The 25,026-nt window shown below is 48.0% G+C and overlaps 1 protein-coding gene across 2 annotated transcripts in view; it reads right to left on the reverse strand.

The window, feature by feature from the left end:
• UBE2F (ubiquitin conjugating enzyme E2 F (putative)) overlaps nt 1–24,061 on the reverse strand; it is a 33,501-nt gene extending 9,440 nt beyond the window's left edge. For both annotated transcript variants that reach the window (XR_007495892.1, XM_049773724.1), the window contains exons 1-4: nt 23,983–24,061; nt 19,693–19,826; nt 15,290–15,319; nt 11,325–11,390 (exon numbers count right to left, since the gene is read on the reverse strand). Coding sequence is in view for 1 of the 2 variants with exons in the window: in XM_049773724.1 (XP_049629681.1) it covers nt 11,325–11,390; nt 15,290–15,319; nt 19,693–19,810 (214 nt within the window). In the remaining variant the exon portion in view is untranslated. The remainder of the gene's footprint in view (nt 1–11,324; nt 11,391–15,289; nt 15,320–19,692; nt 19,827–23,982) is intronic.
• Nucleotides 24,062–25,026: the final 965 nt, after the last annotated feature.

Below are 25,026 nucleotides of genomic sequence, written 5' to 3' on the forward strand. Positions count from 1 at the left end.
ATACAAGGTACTGACAACTTAACAAGAAAAAGAACATATAGCCCCATAAAAAAATGGGGAGAAAGGGCCCGGAGAGATAGCACAGCGGCATTTGCCTTGCAAGCAGCTGATCCAGGACCAAAGGTGGTTGGTTTGAATTCCGGTGTCCAATATGGTCCCCTGTGCCTGCCAGGAGCTATTTCTGAGCAGACAGCCAGGAGTAACCCCTGAGCATCGCTGGGTGTGGCCCAAAAACAAAAACAAAAACAAAAAAAGGGGAGAAGAAATGAACAGACACTTCTTCAAAGAAGAAATACAAATGGTCAAAAGACACATGAAAAAATGCTCCACATCACTAATCAGGAAGATGCAAATCAAAACAACAATGAGGTACCATCTCACACCACAGAGACTGGTACACATCACAAAGAACGAAAACAGTAAGTGCTGGCGGGATGTGGAGAGAAAGGAACTCTTATTTACTGCTGGTGGGAATGCCATCTAGTCTAGCCTTTATGGAAAACAATATGGAGATTCCTCAAAAAACTGGAAATTGAGCTCCCATATGATCCAGCTATACCACTCCTAGGGATATGCCCATGAAATACAAAAATATAATTCAAAAATCACTCCCTCGCACCTATATTCATTGCAGTGCTATTTACAATAGACAGACTCTGGAAACAACCAAGATGCCCTTCAACAGACGAATGGCTAAAGAAACTGGTACATATACACGATGAAATATTATGCAGCCATAAGCAGATATGAAGTCGAGAAATTTTCCTATACTAGGATGTATATGGAATCTATTATGCTGAGTGAAATAAGTCAGAGGGATATAGACACAGAATAATCTCACTCATTTATGGGCTTTAAAGAAAAATTGAGGGGCCGGGTAGGTGGCGCTGGAGGTAAGGTGTCTGCCTTGCAAGCGCTAGCCAAGGAAGGACCTCGGTTCGATCCCCCGGCGTCCCATATGGTCCACCCAAGCCAGGGGCGATTTCTGAGCACATAGCCAGGAGTAACCCCTGAGCGTCAAACGGGTGTGGCCCAAAAACCAAAAAAAAAAAAAAAAAAAAGAAAAATTGAAGACATTTACTGTAATAAGGCCCAGAGACAATAGAGTTAAGGGCCGGAAGGACCGGCTGACAATTTGAAGCTCACCACAAAAAGTGGTAAGTGCTGTTAGGAAAATAACTACTCTAACAACTTGCAATGTTAAAGAATGAGAGAAGTAGAATGCCTGTCTCAAATGCAGGCAGAGGTGGGGGAGCATTGGTGGTGGGAATGTTGCACTGGTGAAGAAGGGGAGTATTCTGTTTATGACTGAAACCCAACTACAGTCATGTTGTAATCATGGTGTTTAAATAAAAATTTTATATAAAACTTTTTTAAAAAAGAAAGTAACAAGCAAGACTCTGGATTTCCCCCAATACAGACTAAATCTGGACAATAAAGCTAAATTGGTGTTCCCCCAAAGTGTGCAAAAACATTCCCCTGGGGGTGGGCACTGGGATGGCACAGGGGAATATTATTAGTCTTGAGTGCAATTCGAGGGTTACTTTCTGTTTAAATAAGATAGACTTCTGGAGGGACATTTTTTTAAAGAGTGGTAGGCCAAGTAAATTTGGGAACTTTGATTTCAAAGAGAGCTTTTTACAATATATTTTAGGGGCTGGAGAGATAGCACTGCGGTAGGGTGTTTGCTTTTCATGTGGACAACTTGGGACAAACCCGGGCTCCATTCCTGGCATCCCACATGGTCACCTGAATCTGCCAGGAGCAATTTTTGAGCACAGTGCCAGGAGTAAACCCTGAGCGCCACTGGCGTGGCCCAAACATAAAAGCAGGGGCCAGAATGATGGCGCAAGCGGTAGGGCATTTGCCTTGGATGCTCTAACCTAAAATGGATCATGGTTCAATCCCCCCGCATCCGATAGGTCCCCCAAGCCAGAAGTGATTTCTGAGTGCATAGCCAGGAGTAACCTGAGTGTCACTGGGTGTGGCCCAAACTCCTCCCAAAAAGCAAAATAAAAACAAAAAAAAAAAATTTTAGGAGAGATAGCACAGCGGCATTTGCCTTGCAAACAGCCAATCCAGGACCAAAGGTGGTTGGTTCGAATCCCGGTGTCCCATATGGTCCCCTGTGCCTGCCAGGAGCTATTTCTGAGCAGACAGCCAGGAGTAACCCCTGAGCATAGCCGGGTGTGGGCCCCCTCAAAAAAAAATTTTTTTTTAATTTTATTTTTAGGTCACACCCAGCTGTGCTCAGGAAAACTTATGAGGTGATGATAGAGACTAAACTTGAGTAGACGGAGTACAAGACAAGTTACTCTGACCCCCCTAAGAGCAGTTTTTTTTTCTTTTTTTTTGGTTTTTGGGTCACACTGGTGATGCTTAGGGGTTACTCCTGGCTATGCACTCAGAAATCGCTCTTGGTTTGGGGGACCAAATGGGACGCCGGGGATCAAACCGAGGTCCGTCCTGGGTTAGCCGCGTGCAAGGCTAGCGCCCTACTGCTGCCCCCCGTAACCATATTATAAACCCGTGTGTAAAAGGAAAAATAAGGGAGGGAGGGAGGAGAGGGAGAGAGAGAGAGACAGAGAAAATATGTCTGCCAAAGAGGCAGGAAGGAGGGGGGTGGAGGGAAACTGGGAACACTGGTGATGGGATGGGTGGACATTGTATAAAACACAACCACGGTGGGGCGGGGGAGCTTTGTAACTGTATCTCAGTGATTGAGTTAAAGTTATTCTTTATTTTGGCTCCACCCAACAATGCTCAGAAATTACTCCTGCAGGTTTGGGGGACCCTATGGGATGCCAAAGATCAAACCTGGGTAGGCAGCATGCAAGGCAAAAATGCCCTACCTGCTGTGCTATCTCTCTGGCCCCTAAAAAAGTTGTGTTTGTTTTTTAAAGTTAACTGTTGTTGGGCCATGCCACATGACAGTGCTCAGGGGACTGTGCAGTACCAGGGATCAAACCAAGGTGAGACCTACAGGCAAAGTGCACACATGGGCCAGTGCACATCTTCCTTCCTTCCTTCCACCTTTCCGTCTCCTGGCTCACTCAGGCATCCTGTCTACTGCTGGATCTGTCCAAAAACCACCACCATCCACCTGTGAGGCTGCACGAAATGGCTTCAAAGTTCTCCAGCTTGCCTGGAAGGTGTGGGCAGAGGTGGCACCCTTAAAGTGCTGTGGCCAGGGCGGCAGGGGAGGTGGCCCGAGACAGGTCAGCTACCTTACAATCAGTTGTGGAAGACATTCTGTTTTCTAGACTTGGGGTTGAAATATGACAGGGAGACACAATGTGGAATGTTCCAGTACCAACCCCTTGGGTACTAGGGGAAGAATATTCAAGTCATGGAGCTTGGGTCCCTCCTGCGGTCAGAAGCCACTACCAGGGTCTGGCTGTGGAGGTCATTGGGGCCAAGGACAAAAATCCTTGAGAAAGTCCCCTCACACAAGGAAGAATCCTTCCCTACTTGAGTCCGTTTGTAGGAAGCCCTCACCTTCCCTTTCACCAGGACCCATCCAATGAAAAATCCCAAAGGAAGAGACCCGGGTGTCCATCTCCCAGGTTCCCTCCATCCCAAGCATGAGGAGCAGAGCATCGAGTCTGCCTGTGATCTGACAGCATATAAGGTAGCACCTACACCCCCAGGCATGGAGACGCAGGAAGAGGGGAGCAAGTGGCACCAGGCTATGTCTCTAGCCCTGACTCCGGAGGGGTGAAGTTAGGTGTCTGCTTTCTCCTTCACCTCTGCTTCAGGGTCTGCCAGAGACTGGTCCTCCCTGGGAATGGGCATTATGATAGCTATATGACCTACACCTGCAGTTTACTGGTTGTGTGTTTGTGTTTATTTTATTTTATTTTTTTTTGGTTTTTGGGCCACACCCGGCACTGCTCAGGGGTTACTCCTGGCTATCTGCTCAGAAATAGCTCCTGGAAGGCATGGGGGACCATATGGGACACCGGGATTCGAACCAACCACCTTCGGTCCTTGATCGGCTGCTTGCAAGACAAACACCGCTGTGCTATCTCTCCGGGCCCGTGTTTGTGTTTATTTGAGGAGTTGGGAGAGCTATGCTGAAAATGGTTTTTTGGGCCACATCCATTTGATGCTCAGGGGTTACTCCTGGCTAAGCACTCAGAAATTGCCCCTGGCTTGGGGGGACCATATGGGACGCCGGGGAATTGAACCACGGTCCTTCCTTGGCTAGGGCTTGCAAGGCAGACACCTTACCTCTAGCGCTACCTCTCCGGCCCCTGAAAATGGTTTTTAATTAAAAAAATGATTTACAAGATTACTAATAGTTGCTTTCTCACTTCCAGTGTTTCCAGGTTTCTTCCTACCCCCCTCCAGAGCCCCTACCTGTCACCCTGACAGGCATGAAGTTCAGTGGTTGCAACTTAGATCTCAAGTTTGCAATGTTGCAATGCTTTGGATGATGCAGATGTGTACTATTTTCCCACAACCCCAATATAACCAAAGCTCAGTTCCTTGTTCCTCCATTACTTCCCTTCCTCATATTCTTCCTTTCCGCCTTGATTTTTCTTCACTGTTCCCCTCCTTTCTGGGGTCAAGAGTGATCTAAGCATCCCCCCTTTACATTTCCTAATCTACATTTCCTAGTCAGTTATTCTATATACCACAGATAAGTGAGATCATCCCCTATTTGTCTTTCTTCTTCTGGCTTATTCACACAACATGAGATCTTCCAGTTCCAACCAGGTTTCAGCTAGCTGTTTGATTTCATTGTTCCTTGAAGCTGCATAGTATTCCACTGAGTATATGTGTCACATTTCATGAGCCATTCATCTGTGGCTAGACCCTAGGTTGATTAGCTACTGTACTCAGTGCGGCAATAAATATTGTGCCTATGTCCTTTTGAATTATTTTTAGGTCCTAAAGATGGATACCCAAAAATGGAATTGCCAGGTTAAATGGCAGCTCAATTCTAAATTTATTGAAGACTCTCTATACTGTTCCCACAGGGATTGAAACAGACAAAATTGTCATCAGCAATGGATGAGAATTCCATTTTTATCACATACTGCCAGCAGACTGTTCCTACTATTTTCGATATGTGCCATTCTCACTGTTGTGAGATGTTATCTCTGGTCATCTCCATTTAGATTTCCCTAATGTTAAGTGATGATGAGGACTTTTTCATGTCAGTGTGCCTATTTCCTTCGAGAAAGGCCAGTTCATTTCTTCTTCCTATTTTTGATAAGGTTTTGCCTCTTTTTTTTTTTTTGGCCACACCAACCATTGCTCAGAGTACCAGGGGTGTTGGGGATTGAACAAGGGTTGGCCAAGTACAAGGCAAACACTATCGTTCTGGGCCTTGGTAGCATTCTTGGATTTTGTTGTTGTTGCTCTTTGTGTTTTATATATCTTTGACATCAATCCTTGTGTTGAATACAAATACATTTTTCAGATTGCAGCTTTTTTTTGGGGGGGGGTGGGGAGTCACACCTGGCAGCGCTCAGGGGTTACTCCTGGCTCCACGCTCAGAAATTGCTTCTGGCAGGCTTGAAGAACCAAATGGGATGCCAGGATTCAAACCAATAACCTTCTGCATGAAAGGCAAATGCCTTACCTCCATGCTATCTCTCCAGCCCCAGATTGCAGTTTCTTAAAAAGTAAGTGCTGGATTTGGACTCTATTGAAGGGTGTGATAAGCATTTAACTTTTCTTTTTTTGTTTTTGGGTCATACCCGGTGGTGTTCAGGGGTTACCCCTGGTTCTGTGCTCAGAAATCTCTCCTAGCAGGCACGGGGGACCATTTGGGATGCCAGGAACTGAACCATCCTCTGTCCTGGATCTGCTGTATGAAAGGCAAAAGACCTACCACTGTGCTATCTCTCCAGCTCCAAATATTTACCTTTTCTTTGTTGTTATTTTTGGGCCACACCCAGAGCTCAGGGGCTCTGTGCTCAAGAATCCATTCTGATGGGTTTGAGGTACCATATGGAATGCTGGCGATCAAACCCAGGTCAGCTGCATCCAAGACAAATGCCTACCCACTGTACTATTGCTCCAGCCCCAGCATTTCTCTTCTCTCCCCCAACCCTCGCATTTCTCTTCTTAAAGTGAAGAGTGATGGGGATGACTAGAAATCAGCAGATAGGATTTTGGGCAAACTCAATTACACCCTGCCCCACCTTCCTCATGTGAGAAACAGAAAGAAAAAGGTTGGGGCCAGAACAGTAGCATAGGAGTAGGGCATTTGCCTTGCATGTGGCACACCTGGACAGATTCAAGTTCAAATCCGAGCATCCCATCTAGTCCCCTGAGACTGCCAGGAGCAACCCCTGAGTGCTGCAGGGTGTGATCCCAAAACAAAACAAAAAAACAAACAAAAAGAAAGAATAAAAGACCTCAGAGTGCTTACAATGCTGCAGTAGAGGAATCTCAATGCAGCCAGAGAAAATGAAAGCCAAGGACCAAAAATGGTGACTAACTTTGTGGAAGAACTGTTGAGGACTCAGGAGAAGGTAGTTTTTGAAATGCTGCAGTTGTTGAGGCCAGAGTGATAGGACAACAGGGAGGGCACTTGCCTTGTATCCTGCTGACCGGGTTTAATCTTCAGCACCCCATATGGTCTCTAAACCCATCAGGAGTGATTGCTAAGTGCAGTCAGGAGTAACTTCTGAGCACTGCCAGATGTGGTTCCCAAACTAACAATCAAAAAAGAAAAGTTGCAGTTGTCAAGTGAAGAATTCAGCCTCAGCCAGACAATAAATCTCATCAACAAGGCTGCGACCCAGAAAACCCAAAGACTGGGCAGATGGAAACTCAGAAAGATCTCTGAGAAGTATGTTCACACATACTTAGAAAAAACAGATGGTTTCTAGTGGAGATAACTGACATATTTTCTGGCTAAAACATATGGAGGTACACAGGAACTTGGAAGTCAAGCTCATGGAAATACATTGAGATTCAAGGTTGGACCTTGGTAATGACCAGGAGAAGAATAAATTAAGGTGAAAAGAAGCAGAATAATAAAGTTATCAACAGAAAATTATCAGAGAAAATGCAATAATAGTCAAAGTTAGTTCTTTGCTGAGGCCAAAAAATTAGGTAACAATCACTGATACAAATAAAACTGATAATAATCTACCAAACCTTATCAATGAAAGAAAAAAATAAAGTTTCAACATCAGGAGTTAAGCAGTAAAGCTACACATCTTTTTTTTGTTTTTGTTCTTGGCTCACACCGGCAGCGCTCAGGGGTCACTCCTGGCTCTACGCTCCGGGATTTGAACCACCATCCTTCGGCATGCAAGGCAAATGCCTTATCTCCATGCTATCTCTCCGGCCCCAAAGCTACAGATCTTAAAAATACAAAAAGAAATATTGTGGGTTTCTTTTGTATATTTCATCAATATAACTGAAATGTCAAGAAAGATGTAAAAAAATCCTTCAAAGGACACAAATTCTTGCAGCTAAGACAGGAATAACAGGGGTGGAGCCAGGGGCCCCTTAAGCACCACTGGCAGTGATCCCCAAATATAATGCTAGAAGCAGCCACAGCTCCAAAAACGATGAACAAGAGCTCTATATCGACGAAATTGTATTCACACTTAAAACTCCTACCACGAGACCGAACAGTTCTAGACCTAAATGACTTCACTGTGAAGTCTGCCACTTACGGAACATTCCAACTCATTCTCTATAAACTCTGCCCGGAGCCAAAAGGACACACTTCCCACTCGCTTTGAAAGCGGAAGAACAGGAGGAGGAGGAGGAAATATTCTCTTTCACTGTAGGAAAAATTTAACTCAAAACATTCTGGGCCCGGAGAGATAGCACAGCGGCATTTGCCTTGCAAGCAGCCGATCCAGGACCAAAGGTGGTTGGTTCGAATCCCGGTGTCCCATATGGTCCCCCCGTGCCTGCTAGGAGCTATTTCTGAGCAGACAGCCAGGTGTAACTCCTGAGCACTGCTGGGTGTGGCCCCAAAACCAAAAAAAAAAAACCAAAAAAAAAAACAAAACCCAAAACATTCCATAGATGTGAACGTAAAAGGTTGAAGCTATAAAGTCAATTTGAAAAACAGGAAAAATTATATTCATCTCTTAGGACATAAAAAGTACAACTATTTGACTGGCTTTCTGACTCAGCGGCCTTGGGTGGGTGGTTTGTCAGTCTAACACAGAGGTATGTTCTCCCGCAGGCCCGTAGTCCTAGCCAGGCCCTCACTGGGCAGAACAGAGCTGGCAAGCTGGAGGTAAGCCTATCCTGTCTGTTTCCATTTCCCAGAGGCTGCCATGCCCCTTCCTCCACCTGCTATCACTGAAGGCCAGGGGTCATCTCCCAGCCTATTACCTGCACCTGCCTTCAAGTATTCAGCCTCAGCTCCCAGCTGGATCACAGGAGATCTAATGGGACTGTTCCACAGAAATCTACCCAGCTCAGTGAGCCTAAACAATAAAACAGCAGGTTCAACTAGCACCAACCTCCAAGCAAATCCTCAGATACTGACTTTAGAAATACCACAGAGAAAGATATAACACTCTTGTAAGGGCTGGAGAGATAGCACAGTAGTTTTTTTGTTTTTGTTTTTGTTTTTGGGTCACACCCGGCGGTGCTCAGGGGTTACTCCTGGCTGTCTGCTCAGAAATAGCTCCTAGCAGGCACGGGGGGACCATATGGGATACCGGGATTCGAACCAACCACCTTTGGTCCTGGATCGGCTGCTTGCAAGGCAAAGGCCGCTGTGCTATCTCTCCGGGCCCGAGATAGCACAGTAGTAAGGCATTTGCCTTATAATCGGCGGACCAGGACTGACTCGGGTTTGATTCCTGGCATTCCATATGGCCCCCCTGCCTGCTTGCCTTCAGAGTGTAGAGTCAGGAATAACCCCTGAGCGTCACGGGATAAGGCCCCCAAACCAACTAAACAAACAAACAAAACTCCCAATCATTTAAAACTGACTTGTGTTGATCTAAGTTTTGATTATTCCATTTGTCTTTGTGTTATTATAGCAATATGAAGTAAATTTGTGTCTGCATCGAGGCAGACTATGGTGGCAGATAGGAGACTGGGGAACAAAAGTGAAGGGAAGGTGTTTGGACATTTAATGCATAAAATGTCCGTATTATGAAAACTTGGTAAATCATGGTGTTATAATAAAAATTATTAAAAAAGGGTAAATATGCATATTTAACATGATTCAGAAATTCACTTGATTAGGACTGAAGGAAAATGAGAGTATGGAAAGGACGGTAGGAATAAAAGCAATAGCAATCTTTTTTTTTTTAATTATGAGAACAAAGATGCAAAGAAAGAGGACAAGGTAAAGTTACAGTGGAAGGACAATCACCCATAACATAATTCTCAGAAGAAGTCCCCTTGCTGATATCTTAACTTTGAACTTTCAGCCAAAGAACATTAAGAACATTAAGATAAATAAAACAGAATCCATGTACCAATTATTTTGTCCCTCAAGTCCCCAGATAAGCAATAGCAATCTTACTGATAACAGCACACAATTCAAACTTCCAACAGGAAACGAGGGATGGCAGATCCATTAATTCAGGAAGAAGCCAACTGACTGGCATATACCATACCATACCACAGAGCACAGGACCAATATCCAGGAAGACACAATCCATTTAGCTGCAAGGTTTAAATCAGCATAGCCAATCTAGGTTCTCTCCAGCCTTTCACAATACCCCATAGTGCTTGCCCGAGGGCACGGGGAAAGGTTTGTTTGTAGGTTTCTAGGACTGTGCAGAGACCTCCACTGCCAGCAGATAAGGGGTCTAAGATGGCAAGAGACATATTATAGTCCAGAGTCCCGGCTCTGTCAACTCTGGTGTCTTACAAGATCCACAGTCAGGGACTTAGGCTGCCCTGGGCTCCTCTCATTCTGGCAGGACAAAGTCAGAACCCTTCTAGGCCACCCCAGGGTTCTCTGAGCAATCAGGTCGGGGTTGAGAGATAGCTGTGATCTGGAGCACATGCACCATGGGCAGAACCCAAGTCCTGTCACAGAGGGTCCTCGAGCATGAGAGTGAGATCCCTGAAACAAAAATAAGTGTCTCTCCTGTAATCAGAAAACACTGTCCATAACAGGAAGAAGTCTTGCCCGTGGCTGTGACAAAGTCAGCACTTATTAGTGGGCTCATTATCGCTGACTGAAATTCTGTGTTCTTCCACTTTTTATCAGCCAGGACCTTATGACTCACAGTTTCTCACCCCCAAAGTAAACAAGGCACCCCTACAGAAATCTCTTCCCCTCATGTTCATGTTCCTTGCCACCCAGAACCCACAGCAACATGACACCCACTGCTCCAGGCAAAACCCTGCCCATGCAGGACAGGACCCTTCTATTCTGGGGACTGAGCTGTAACTTGAGGAGAGAGTGCCCCAGAGAAAAGTGGCCCCTCCAGAACCTGGGGAGCAGATGCTTTTTATCAGTTCCAACCAGGCCAGCTGGTAATCTGCTGGCCTGACTTCACCATCACAGCACGTCGCCTGTGCCCACCCTACTCTGTAGGTATGTGGGCAGCAGCTGAACACTAGTGGGCACTTTGATCCTGGTTATAGCACTGCAAAAAGGTGACTAAAAGGATCTGAACTCAGTTGTGACCTCAAAGCCCATGTCCTCACTGTATAGGTTGCATGGACTAAGGCTCATGCTTGGTCATAGACCTAGGGTAGGAGTCTCCAACCACTATGGGCCCTCAAAGACTACAGCCTGCCCTATCCGTAAGAGCACTGATGTGTGGCCTTTAGAGCCAAAGAAAACAGAACAAGTCGAAGATGAGGTAAGCTTTTAAAATAAACTGGCTGGCAGGTGTGCTCTTGTCATGCAGCTAACGACCTGGGTTCGATCTCCAGCACCCCATATGGTCTCACAAGCCCCTTGATCCTTGAGAGCAGACCCAGGATTGAACCCTGAGCATTGTTGGATGTCCCAAAGCCTCCCCGCCACGCCCAACAAAAATGCCCCAAATAAGCTGACCAGAGAAACAGTGCTAGTGGTGGGACATATCCCTAGTATGTGCAAGGCCTGAGTTTGATAGCGGGCACTGCATGCTGGATGGGGTCCAGCAAAGCAAACTAAAATAGATCTGGGGGCCGGAGAGATAGCATGGAGGTAGGGTGTTTGCCTTGCATGCTGAAGGACGGTGGTTCGAATCCCGGCATCTCATATGGTCCCCCAAGCCTGAACAATTTCTGAGCGTAGAGCCAGGAGTAACAACCCCTGAGTGCTGCCGGGTGTGACCCAAAAACCAAAATAAATAAATAAATTAAATACATAAATAAAACTGGCCATTGGACAATCACCATAATACCGAATGCAGTAAGAATATTACCTGGGGTTACCGTTAACTGAAAGCAGTGGAGCTTGTTTGGATCAGGAAAATGTACTTTACAAGTACCTGCAAAAGAAACCACACATCAGGAAGGTCTGATACTGCAACCTCATGCAAAGGAGAACCAGGGCCAGAGATTTATTTCCCTGTGCCGCCTCCCCTTCCACTCCACCCACCACCCCTACAAAGTGCCTGGTGTTTTTTTTCCCAGTGGTCCTTCACTAGTTAATTCCAAATATGTTAGCTTTCAGACTCACGAGGGCACTAAACAGACGTTCCAGCTAATGTCAAGAATTAATTGCGCAACTATACTAAGAAAGAAACAGCTTTTCTTTAGAGATGTGAGAGCGAGCGAGCGTGCGTGCACACATGTATATATGTGTACATGCATGTCTTCAGCTACTAAGAACATGGTAAGAGTCAGGAGGAGAAGCAGGCTCAGTTCCGAGTCTGTTCTCCTGGTCACCTAGTTTCCAAAACACACTAGTTGAGGGAGGTTACGCCTGAGTTGCCTGTTTTCTTCAAAGCTGTCACAGCTGGAAACTCAAGACTGGACTGAGACGATCCTGAGCCAGCTCCATGAGAGCCCTGCTCTATGCCCACCTGTGATCAGAACAGGGAACTCCCACAAGAAGAACTACTAGTGTAGGAGAAGCTGCCTACGCTCAAATAGATGAGATGCGAGAATGTGAATTATCCATGAATAAACAACCCCTGGATTTAAATGGACCGTATTTAAACAACCAACTGGATTTCAGAAACACAGAACGTATGCCAAATTCCTTGGATCATTGACTATTTCCTCCAAGTCCCACGGAAAGAATATACTTGTTCTGCAAAAATCTGCAAGTAGGACATTTTCAATTTAGACCTGGGCGTGCGCTGAAAAGCGCCTAGTCTAGCACTTGGGTCCTGCAGATAGAGGCGCAGGAGGCTCAGTGCTTGGCCCAGGAGTTACACGAAGAGGCAAGTCTGGCTCCAAAGTTACAACTAACTCTGGACATTCTCTCATTGCATGCCAGGCCTCATTCAATTACTCCAGAACAGATACAACACACAGAAAAAAAAAAAAAGTAGAAATTTGTTTTCTCCCCATGCTTTGGAAAGATTACTGCTGAGTGTATAGTTGCCCAGTATATAGGGGAGCAGGAGTCTCAGCCAATGCAATGTCATACTCCATATTTCCGTTTTTTTCTTTTAGTTTTGGGACCACACCTGGCAGTGCTCAGGGCTTACTCCAGGGATCATGCCTGGCTGGACTCAGGGGACCAGATGGGGTGTTGGGGAATGATCCTGGGTTGGCCATGTGCAAAGCCTTACCTGCTATCCTATCACTCTAGCCCCTTATATTCCTTATTTTTAGGAAACAAAAAACATAAGGGAAATGGGTTAAAGATGTCCCCCCTCACACACCTCAACTGTGTACAGAATAATTCACCTTATTAACTTAAAAAAAGGTAAAAGCTATCTTTCCAGTGAGATGTATGTTAATAAAAACATGACAGGATCAGAGAAATGGCTCAAAGTACTGGTACACAAGCTCTGTCTGTAGAAATCCCAGGTTCAATCCTTAGCACCATATGGTCCCCTAAGCACTGGGTGTGGCACAAAAGAACAGACATACATAGATACACGTGCATAAACACGTGAATAAAACAATAATACATGAATGCACACACATACACAACAGAGAAAAAGGCAAGCGTGTACGCACAGCTTGGGAAATAGTCCATTGATCAATAAAAGCTGTTTTTAATGCCTAGTGTTCTCATTTGTTTAAAAAAAAAAAAAGACATAAAAATTAATCCCTTTAGATTAGTTCCACCAAGAAAAATGATCAAATAATAAAACTGAAAATAGCCAAATATTTTAGATGCAAAACATTCTAATAACAAAAGGTTGTCTGGTTTTTATTTTAGCTCAATGGCTAGGCTTTATTATAAACCTAGAGTTGGGGCTGGAGAGATAGCGTGGAGGTAGGGCGTTTGCCTTTCACGCAGAGGGACAGTGGTTCGAATCCCGGCATACCATATGGTCCCCTGTGCCTGCCAGGGGCCATTTCTGAACATAAGCCAGGAGTAACCCCAGAGCGCTGCCGGGTGTGACCCCAAAACAAACAAACAAACAAAAAAAAAACCCTAGAGTTAAGTATTTCCACTATGGACTACAACTCTCTATGCCCATATAATATTCCCACCTGAGGTTATTTTTATTTTTTTTCCAAGAAATTTGAACGCAGAGTGCCAAACTAGTTCTGAAGATCATTAAATAACACTGCTGGACGATTTATTTTGTTTGTCTTTATCTAGAAGGGGTCTTCAAACTTTCTAAACAGGGGGCTAGTTCACTCTCAGACCGTTGGAGAGACAAACTATGGTTTAAAAAATAAAACTATGAACAATAGTGGCCCATGGGCTGTACTTTGAGGAACCGTGCCCGAGACTGAGATGAGGAATCGATCAGAGAGGAGGGGAGTCGAAGAGTGCAGCGCACATTTCACACATGGGCACTGTGGGCTTGGGACGAGTAGGTTGCTAAGGACAGGCAGTGTGGCAAAAATACCCGGCAAGCGCTGGAGCAATAGTATAGCAGGTAGGGGGCTTGCCTTGCACATGACTGAACTGGGTTCGATATCTGGCATCCAATATGATCAGGAGTGATTCCTGAGCACCGAGATGCCAGAGCCAGGAAATAACTCCTGAGCGTTGCCGGGTATGGTCCAAAAGACAAAAACCAAAACCAAAACCAAAACCAAACAAACAACAACAATAATAAAAAAAAATACTCAAAACACCGGCAGACTGGATAAATGTCTTTGGGTCTTCAAACTTTTTAAACAGGGGGCTAGTTCACTGTTCCTTAGACCATTAGAGGGCCAGACTATAGTTTAAAAAATAAACTATAAACAACTGTGGCCCGTGGGCCATAGTTTGAAGATCTCTGATCTATAGAGTAGAGTTACTAAATAGTTCACTGGTGATTTCTTTTTTTTTTTTTTTTTTTGTTTTTTTTTGGGCCACACCCGTTTGACGCTCAGGGGTTACTCCTGGCTATGTGCTCAGAAATCGCCCCTGGCTTGGGGGGACCATATGGGACACCGGGGGATCGAACCGCGGTCCTTCCTTGGCTAGCGCTTCCAAGGCAGACACCTTACCTCCAGCGCCACCTACCCGGCCCCCCCTTTTTTTTTTTTTTTTTGGTTTTTGGGCCACACCCGGTAACGCTCAGGGGTTACTCCTGGCTATGTGCTCAGAAGTTGCTCCTGGCTTGGGGGACCATATGGGACACCGGGGGATCGAACCGCGGTCCGTCCAAGGCTAGCGCAGGCAAGGCAGGCACCTTACCTTTAGCGCCACCGCCCGGCCCCACTGGTGATTTCTTGTTCCTTCCACAGAATAACATTTAGAAAGCCTCACTGTCGAGAATCTATGATCTCTATTGTCACTACTCTAGAGAAGTCCAAAGTGTGTGGGCTTTTCAAGTAGCACCTCAGCCACGGTGTGAGGGCAAAAAGGCCATTCCCACTCATGGACTGAGTACAGCGCCCTGTCTGTCCAAGCAGGAATGATCAGCAAGGCACAGGAGGACCAGGAAAGGAGGTGCAGCTCCCACCTGACCATAGATGGGAGCTGTGAACACACACTTCCTGGGTCCAAAGGTAGGGGTGTCACTAGGAGGACAACGGCCCATCACAAACATGTGTCCCTTCCCACACAGGGCCCAGAGTGGCTTTAAGGGAAGAGGCAAAGCTGGGTTGAGAAAGCCAGACTGCAATGTGCCACATTCAAAAAGGTGACCCACAGCTCACTCATCAGAGCTGTGAAAGAGATATTTTGTAGTCTATTTGAACCAAGTTAAAAGTTTTTTGGAAATACATGGAAAACATTCTTTTTTGCCCATGAAAAGTTTTTAATACGCAAATGAACTGTCTTATCACACTAAACATTTGGGGATGCCATACTTACAAGGTAAATTAGCTTCAAGTTCTGCAACCTCTGTAGAAAGAGAGGGAAAAAGGGTTAGTGTCAGCCAAGCAACCACACAACCAATTTCCTGAGGAGACTCGGGGTCAGCCTTAGATGCTTTTTGTTTGTTTGTGTTTTTGTTTTTGTTTTTGGGGTCACACCTAGCAGCACTCAGGAGTTCCTCTTGGCTTTCCGCTCAGAAATCGGTCCTGGCAGGCTCGGGGGACCATATGGGATGTCGGGAATCAAACCACTGTCTTTCTGCATGCAAGGCAAACGCCTTACCTCCATGCTATCTCTCCGGCCCCAGCCTTAGATTCTAACATGACCTGAAAGATGCCAGAACAAAAGGGCCCTGAAATGTGCTTCAGCATGGAATGAAAACCATTTAAGAAGGATGGATCACACCTGGCCCTGAGGATGGGTTGCAATCTCTTGCCCCTTCTCCAGGCCCGCTTTCCTCCAGTTTACCCACACTGTGTTACCATTTGTACTCATGACACTGAGGCCTCCTCACAGTTCCATTCCACCTATTTGTTCCTCCCTTTGTGGTCCCCATCATCAATGATTCACAACACTTCCAACCACTCTTAAAGAGCCCCGAGGACACCAGAAGTGACTCCAGGCAGGCCTTCTGTGCTGGATGGGCCTCTGCTAGTGAGCACTAGAACAGCAGAGAGAGGGGGATTGAGCTGGAAAATTTGCAAAATGAAGAATTTAGTTCTTGGAGCGGGGAAAAGGGGTCCCATGGAGTAGAGTTAGCAATATGCAAAAGCAGAGAACATAGTCTGGGAGCTAGTTAGGAGGCTGGGGTGATCCCTAGCACCACATGGTCCTTTAAGCATCATCAGATGTAGATGTGTAAACCTCCAAACTCTACAGGCATGGGCCCAGGTAAGCCCCAGCAACACTGCATCCTGGTGGGCCAAGATCACAGGTAGGGACCAAAGCTAGTGCTCCTAGGCACTGCTTGGGGGTCAGTCATTCTCCCTGCAACCCCTCCCCAGGCAAAAACCAGACCCAAAGTGCATGGGGTATAAACAGGAGGCTGCCAGAGTCAAGACAAGGCAGGAATGTCTGAGCAGGCAATAGAGCTGTAAGGCCCAGGACTGCAGGGTGGGTATGCAAAAACTGCAAAAGCCTGTTAAGGAGGCACAGGAGGGAGAATGGGGTGTCAGGGAATCCCTCAGAGGGCATGCCCCACTCCAGGAGGCCAGAAGAGGACTACAGGGTTGATTGCTAAGGAGAGAAGCTGGGCAGAGCAAGCACCAAGAGGCCCAGGAAAGCCAGAGAGAGCGGGAGTTGGGAAGGGCCAGAAGTGCCATGCACTTAGGACATGGACTCTAGTCAATTCAGGCAACTGGTCACGTGGCAATTGCTATAGTGACAATACTTCCGGAAGTTGACAGGGATAAAGGCAGGTAAAGAGCTAGAGGTCTGGGGTTGATGTTAGGGACCCTGGTAGGGCTCTAATTTGAAGCTGAGCTTCCCACCTTGGGTCTCAGCTGTTTCTATGCATGTAGGGACCTGAAGCAGACAGACAAGGCCCAGGAGCATGGAGTGGGCATCCAGGTCAGAGGAGGGGAGCAAAGGAAAGGAGGGTCACTGAAGCCAGAAGAGCCTTCTTGCTGGTAATACAAGAGTCTGGTGGGGAGGGAGGCGGTGGCCACTCTTGTTGCTGGCACTCTGTCTATCCACCCATTGTGGGCATTGGGGGCCTACAAAAAGTCTGCCACTATTCTGTTGGTTTTTCAGACCATAGCAGGGCAATAACTGAAAAGTGGGCGAGGGGGGCATGCGAGTGAATCTGGGGTCGTCAAGCAATGTGTCTACCTTCTAGTCCTCCTGACAGCTTCAATTCCTGTCCGCCACCTGCTCCACCCCAGGACTCAAGAGGCCCGGGGACCTGGGAATGGGGTGAGCCTTTACCACAGATAGAAAAGGCTCCTCATCTCAGCCCCCTGCCCCTCTCTCATTCCTGTGTTGTGTCGTAGCTTGAGGTGAATAGGCCAACACTGAGATTCAGGTATGAGGCCACAGCAGGGCTTTCTCACCATGTGCAAGGGCCTTGATTGGAGATACTGATCCTTCAGGCTCAGGCCCCTTGGTCAGTTTATGGGCCCCTGGCAGCAACAGATTGTGGGGGTTCCCCAGCATGAAGCAAGGCTGAAATCCTCTAGAGCAGCAGCCTGGGACACAGATAAGCAGGAGCCCGAGAGCCCCTGTGGCCCAGAGATAAGGTACAGATTGGAGTCCATGAAGTTGTCGGGGCTTGGGGGAAGGGCAGCTTCTCTAGTATTGAAGCCTTCAAATATGGACTCCAGCCCTCCGCAGGTCCATCAATCACCTTAGCAGCTCAGCAAGTCTCCCCTCTCTAATTTAGGTCTCCTCATCACCACTAAACAGGTCTCCCCTCTCCCTCTCAGACCCTAACTAAATAGATCTCATCTCTTCCACAGCCCCCAACAGGACGCCTCTCCTCCTCAGCCCCTGAACAGGTCTCCCCAGGGATGTGGGGTGCCCTGGCAGGAGGTAGTGCGTGGTATGAAGCGTAATTCTTCCCAGGCTCTTCAAGGGATGTGTAGTTCCATCCTGCCATCTGGTTCCTGGCTGGGACTGTTCTCCCAGAACTCACTCCAGCCCACATGCCAGTCAGGTTGTCCTTCTTGGAGGGGTCCAAACACAGCAGTACTCAGGGGACCATGTAGTGCTGAGGATTGAATACAGGCCAGATGCAAACAAAGCCTGGCTCAGTCTAAGCATTTTTCTTCACTTGAGTGTTAGTCTCGGTTACTGAGAAATTTAATTATCCCTCCCCAAACTTGGTAAGTCAAACACAAACTGTCCATCCAGCTCAAGGGGCTCACTAACATCTTGCATACAAGAGACCAGGGCTCAGGTTTCCAACATTACACAGTCCCCCAAGCACTAAGCCATGAGCCCCCATCGTCTTATACCAGGTATGGCCCCAAAACCAAATAAAATAATTGCCCTAGAAATAGAAAGTTAATAGAAATAGAAGCTAATCGCATTCAAGGCTACTATTAGCATGTCAAGGGCACAGCAGAGAAACAGCATTTCCCACCTCCTGGGTCAACATCTGGACTTCCCTTGCTCTGCTTCCTCCAAGGGCTGCCAAGACACATGACAACCCCTTCCCTGACCCACTTATTGAGGACATTCTTTGCACATGGAGCCCTTGGTCCTACAGTCAAATCTCACTAAGGGGCTCGAAGCCCACCCAAGGATGATCTACAGTCAGGACCTACCCTCTGTGCCTGCAGGAGAAACCCCATGCTGTAACTAATGGCCCAATCTCCTGTTGCCCCACACATCACATCAAGACACCAATACAGGAGCTTTACTCTGTCAACCCTCAGGATGCAGAAATGCAGGCAGTAAAGCCCCCTTGATTCCTCTCCTGAACAGCTGACACCTTCGATTTTGCTTCGTCCCAAATGAGCAGAGCTCTGTTCTCCCTTTGAGAAGGCCCCCAGCCTCCTGCATACCTGCTGCTAGCGATCCTACCACTGGATGAATGTGCATCAGGACATAGATCACCACAATGTCCATCAAGTGTCTGTGCTAACTGCCCAACTCCTCTCTGCTGCCAGCGCCACAAATTCCTAGTTTAAAGAATTATACTTCCCCCTGCCCAGCACCTGTCACTTGCTCAGCAAATGACAGCAAACACTATTTCATAGGCACCTGCACCACTCTCTCTCTCTCTCTCTCTCTCTCTCTCTCTCTCTCTCTCTCTCTCTCTCTCTCTCTCTCTCAGTGACAGCAAATGTTCCAGACACCTGCAGCACATACACACACCTCACTGACAGTAAATGCTCCAGATACCTTCATCACACATATGCACATGTGAGCACACTCCTCAGTAACAGCAAACACTACAAATGCCTGCGCCACACATGCACATTCATATGCATGAGAGCACACCTGTGACAGCAAATGCCCCAGATATCTTTATCACACATACACACGAGGAAGCAAACACCCCAGATGCCTGCAACATGCATATATATGCATATGTGTCTGTATGCATACATACATATCTCAGTGACAGCCAAATGCTTCGCAGATTCCTGCGCCCCCCCCCCCCCCACACACACACAGCTTGTGAATGATAACAAATGCTCCACAGGACCTGCACATGCCATGGATTCCGTGGAAACAATGAATTCAGGCTTTGATGTGAACTAAACCTGGAAGGCACCAAGACCATGCATGCAGGGGTGAACCCCCACTTCCACTAGCTGGCCGACCACATGGAAACCAATGTCCAGCCCCCATTGGCCTCCAGGAAGCCTTAGAGATTCCTCCTGGGCATGTGAGAAACTCCCATTTCTAGCCCCCAGGGCGTAGGGCAGACCACAGTTCACCCCTGATCTTACCTTTCACAAGCAGCCGGTCCCGCACGGACACCCTCCTTGTGGAGTCGGAGGCTGAGGTGGATGTCCGGGACCCTTTGAGACCATCATCCCGCTTCAGCTTGCTCGCCAGCGTCAGCATTACTGCCACCTAGACCCTGGAAGATGGGAATGTGGGTCAGAGTCTGTCTGCATAGACAGGCAGTGAGGGTTGATGGAAACTGCCAATTTAGTCAGAGATCAAATGCTCCAGTACTTGACCAGCAAGCAGATATGGCTACAAGTCCCAGTCCTCTAGAAACACACACACACACACACACCCAGTCCTCTAGAAAAACACACACACGGGCCCGGAGAGATAGCACAGCGGCATTTGCCTTGCAAGCTGCCGATCCAGGACCAAAGGTGGTTGGTTCAAATCCCGGTGTCCCATATGGTCCCCTGTGCCTGCCAGGAACTATTTCTGAGCAGACAGCCAGGAGTAACCCCTGAGCAACGCCGGGTGTGGCCCAAAAACCAAAACACACACACACACACACACACACACACACACACACACACACACACACACACACACACACACGGGCCGGGAAGGTGGCGCTAGAGGTAAGGTGTCTGCCTTGCAAGCGCTAGCATAGGACGGACTGCGGTTCGATCCCCCGGCGTCCTATATGGTTCCCCCAAGCCAGGGGCAATTTCTGAGCATATAGCCGGGAGTAACCCCTGAGCATCAAACGGGTGTGGCCCAAAAACCAAAACACACACACACACACACACACACACACACACACACACACACACACACACACACACACACACAGTACTTGACCAGCAAGCAGATATGGCTACAAGTCCCAGTCCTCTAGAAACACACACACACACACACACAGTACTTGACCAGCAAGCAGATATGGCTACAAGTCCCAGTCCTCTAGAAACACACACACACACACACACACACACACACACACACACACACACACAGTACTTGACCAGCAAGCAGATATGGCTACAAGTCCCTGTCCTCTAGAAACACACACACACACACACACACACACACACACACACACACACACACACCTCTCCAGCCTTCCTCTCTATGAAGTTGATTTTCAGTGTGATTTGAATGTGGGGAGGGGAGGCAGTGCGGTTTGGTCTGCAGAGATGACAAGGCTCCTCAGAGCTCTGTCTGGGGAGCCTCATGGTGGGGCTAAGGTAGGTCCTGACCATGGTTAAGTCTGCCCTGGCTCACTGTAGAGCCATGCATGTCATGCCAGGCTTGGTTACTGCAGCCAGAGGGATGAGGGCTCAGCAGTGCTTTATGTGCCCTCTTCCTTTCTTGAAGCTGTGTCTAGAAACCAGACTGAGCAGCCTGCACTTATTTATGGTGGGTTTTACTTCTGTTCTTGGGTAAAATAAGACGTCATGATAGTCAACACTGATCCCCAAGTAAGACTGGCCATTTCCAAGCCCCTTTTCCCAAGTCCTCAGTGAAGGCCACCTGGGAATGACCAAGAGTAAATAGTGCTGATACTCCCTGGGACAAGGGCTCCAGAAAGGTGTCCCAGTTTTACAGGTGACTATTCTGCATGACATGCCAGCACTTTCCTGCCCCTCCTCCAGCTCTTGCTGGCCTCCCAGAGCGGGTCAGTAACTCTGGACCTTGTTCTCATCAAAGACAAAAATGGTTCCAGCCCAAGATTTCCACTGCCTGTTGTTTGATCTCATTTCCTCTTAGCCTCCTGATGAGCTTTAGTTTTTAAACAGGGGCCTCCTCAGAGGTGCACAACTAACAGTTTTATTTTGAGGGAGGGGGAGTGGAACAATGATAAGGAGAGATCAGGGCTCTGGTCTGATTTAGAAAAGAATCTAAAATCCCAGATAAAGTACAAAGCTAAGATCTTTAAAGTCAAGATTATCTGAGTATCCCTCCTGAGGACCTTGACACAGTACTAGGGAGGTTGCTGAAACCCAGGATATGAGGGTGTTAGAATACTGTATGCCTGAAACTCTATTATTAGCAGTATTGTAAGTCACGGTACCTAAATAAAAATCTGGGGAGAAAGTGTCTCTCCCAACTCATTTTTAAGCTTACCCAGGTCCTTTAAATAGCTCCTCATACCATCTTATGTGTGCCCCCTCCAGAGTCAGACTTTACTTTCAATTATTACATAATTCAATATAATAATTTCAATAAAAATAATATCTCAAAGGGCTGGAGAGATAGCTCAAAGGACTATTGGGGATGCTTTGTAGGTAGGAGAGCTGGATTTAATCCCCAGTACTGCCCCAGCATGAAACTGGGTGTGGTCACAAAACCCTACAGGGTGTGGCCCCAATACTGAAAACATCATGAATATGACTTTTTGAACTGCAATCATCTTCATGTAGACACACAATCCTGTCTAATTCCTTTCTCAATCACTGACCTAAATGTTTCTAAAGGAGCCCTCATATAAGCTGCATGCACGAGCCCTTGCAGCTTCCAAATCCAGATGTGGATTCTGGGACCCCAAGGCCTCACATGTATGAGGTCGCCAGCTGCTAGAACAGTGACCATAGGAACACTCACTTCCCTTTCGGAGACGACAGAAAACAGCCAGCACGTCCAGGCACTCAAAAGTCTCAAAGCGCTTCCAGTCCTGTTTGGTCAGCAAAGGAAACAGAATGCGGCCATAAACCAAGCATTAGCTTCTTCACCCTACTGCCCTCCGACAGTGGACCACAGAGAGCCCCAACCGTCTTGATGGTACTTCAAAAGGCAGCTGGGTGGGCACATAGTCAACGACACCCAAGGGGGGTGGTTTAGTTTCAAGAGTTTCAAGAGGCACCAGCCCTGTGCAGCTCTCACTGTGGGACTGGTCAGGAATCCTCTGTCCCTACACGAGTCCACAGGTAAGGCAGACTCGAACCCAGACAGGAGTTCATCAGGACCCACTTGGCGTCTAGCCTCCAGTGGAACTCAGCCATGCAGAGTGGCACAAACCTGCCTTCAGCACTTCAAGATTCACACTAATTTCATACAGGGTGTGAAGCACATACATACACTGAAGGAGCACCTCACCATGGCCACAGAGAACAGTGGGTACTGGGACCCCCTAACAAAAGCTCTTGGCTCACATAGTTGCCCCCAACTCAATGCTACAGCATCAGGCACTACAAAAAGCTCAGGCCTTTCTGAAATGAAGGCCTGACATAGACTTCGAGAGAAGCCTGACACTCACTCTCCTGGTGTGAGACAGTGCTCTAGGGACCCACTCAGTTTCTCAATATAAGACAGTGCGGAGATGCACTTGCTCTCCCAGTCTGAGGCTCAGCACACAGCGCTGCTGGTCCTTGCAGCATGGGCCGCATCCATCCAGCACACGACTTTGGGAGTGAGTGGAGGTTAATTTGGGGACAATTCTGGAGCATAGGGACTGGAAGCAGAACCACTGCAGTTGGCTGCCCTTCGGATTCCTCCAGCCCTTAGGCCTGCTTCCACCCTCAACTTCCCCTTAGATCAAGACAGGGCCTTGGGCCTTTCCAGCGCGTGACCAAGTGGGTCCAGCGCCGGGAAGGAAGGGGTTGGCTCGCCCCTGTCCAGGTCTAGTCCCGCATAGGAGGAATCCAAACTCTGCTTTCCTAGCAGGCTAGGGGCAGCTCACCTGAGCAGGCCGCAATCAAATGCTCAGTCCAGGGTGGGCTCAGGCAGGCAAGGCCCGACCCAAGTGGAGGGAGGCTGATGCAGTCCAGGAATGGGAAAAAGAGGTGCGGGGCGTGCTAGTAGTACGGGGTTCGAGGAGCACAGAGCTTCCTCTGGGGGGCCCCGAGAGGGATCGTCCACCTCTGCCTTTTGCAATCCCGAAATGACAGGAATGTCCCGGGGAAGGGGACCCACCGGGGAAGGGGACCCACCGCACACGGTTCTGGTTCCGCCGAGGACCCCACCAGGGCTGCCCGTCTTCAGGGAGCCACACCCCGGCCCGCCGAACCCCAAACCGGGTAGAGAAGCCCGGTTGGGCTGTCACGATCGTCCCGGGGAGTTTATCAAGCGGGCCGGGAGGACCGATCGTGGGTCCCGGTATCCGTGTCCGCCACGCCCAGGCCCAGGCCCGGCCCAGTCTAGGCGGAACCGGTGACCTTGGGGCCGCTGCGAGCGGGCCAGCGGGTACCTGGGCCCCGCACGCCCGGCCCGGCCCGACCCAGCTCGGCCCGGCCCACCGGTTCCGAGCAGCCGCGCGGCCTTGAAGCTGCCCCAGCGCCTCCCGGCCCGACAGCCCTAAAAGCCGGCGGCCGCCCGCCCGCCCGCGAGGGGGACCGCGCGCCGCTCACCTTGGGCGCGCCGAGCCCCACCACGCCGGGCCCCGCAGCCCTCTGCCTCGAGCCCCGCCAGCCGGCGGCGGCGGCGGCGGCGACGCGCAGCCCCCCTCACAGCCGCGCCGGCGCGGGGGCGGCCGCACCGGAAGTGGAAGGGCGGGGCTTCGGCCACGGCGCTTTAAAAAAAGATTCAAAGCCCGGACAACTTTATTCGTAGCTTTCTGCGCGACAGCGGCTTCCGGAAAGTCGCGCTCATTGATTGGCGCGCCGGCCGCACCGGAAGTGGAGGGGCGGGGCTTCGGTGACGGCGCTTTAAAAAAAAATTCAAAAATCCGGAGAACTTAGTTTTTTTTATTGTAAGAATTTATCCAAGAGACAAAATTGATTAACATATTGAGGTGAACTAACATAACATAATATAGTAACATAACATATCATATAATTAATATAATAATACATGTAAGTCAAAGAACATTTCTGATTAAAACACAGTTTTTTATCTTAATGGCTTACATTATTAGAGGCATTTTTAATTTACATTTTTTCACAAATCTTACACAGTGACAATAGCTGAGGGCCTTTCCACCAGCAGTGTTGTCCTCCCTTCATCCCAGTTCCCAAGCATATATCCCTTACCTCCCTCCTTTATCCCCCAGAATGCTAGTGTAAGTGAAAGCATATATGTTAACACTAATGCAAACCATTTTCTTTTTGCATTTCCAGATATTTTTACTAGTGGTTTCTTACAGGTTTAGAGTCAAAGGAGCACTAGAAAAACAATGTTAGAGTGGCAATTATCGTTTGCATGGGCCCACCAAAGTATGGGGGTCATGGAAAGGAAAAACTTTGGCCTAAGTACAAGGAGACCCAACCCCTGAAGTTTCCTGACTTAAGACCATTTCTAGGCTCCAGGCAAACTAGTTTGTCCAATACCAGTCATTGTCTGTAGTGCCCATACAGTTATATTTTTCACAGTCTCTGTTGTTGGTATCCTGTTTCTGTACTGAAGATCCTGGAATCTGGACATCCTACATTGAAGTCAGGCTGGTGCTGAGCGGC

The sequence above is a fragment of the Suncus etruscus genome, chromosome 5 (assembly GCF_024139225.1).
Source record: "Suncus etruscus isolate mSunEtr1 chromosome 5, mSunEtr1.pri.cur, whole genome shotgun sequence".
Taxonomy (NCBI): domain Eukaryota; kingdom Metazoa; phylum Chordata; class Mammalia; order Eulipotyphla; family Soricidae; genus Suncus; species Suncus etruscus.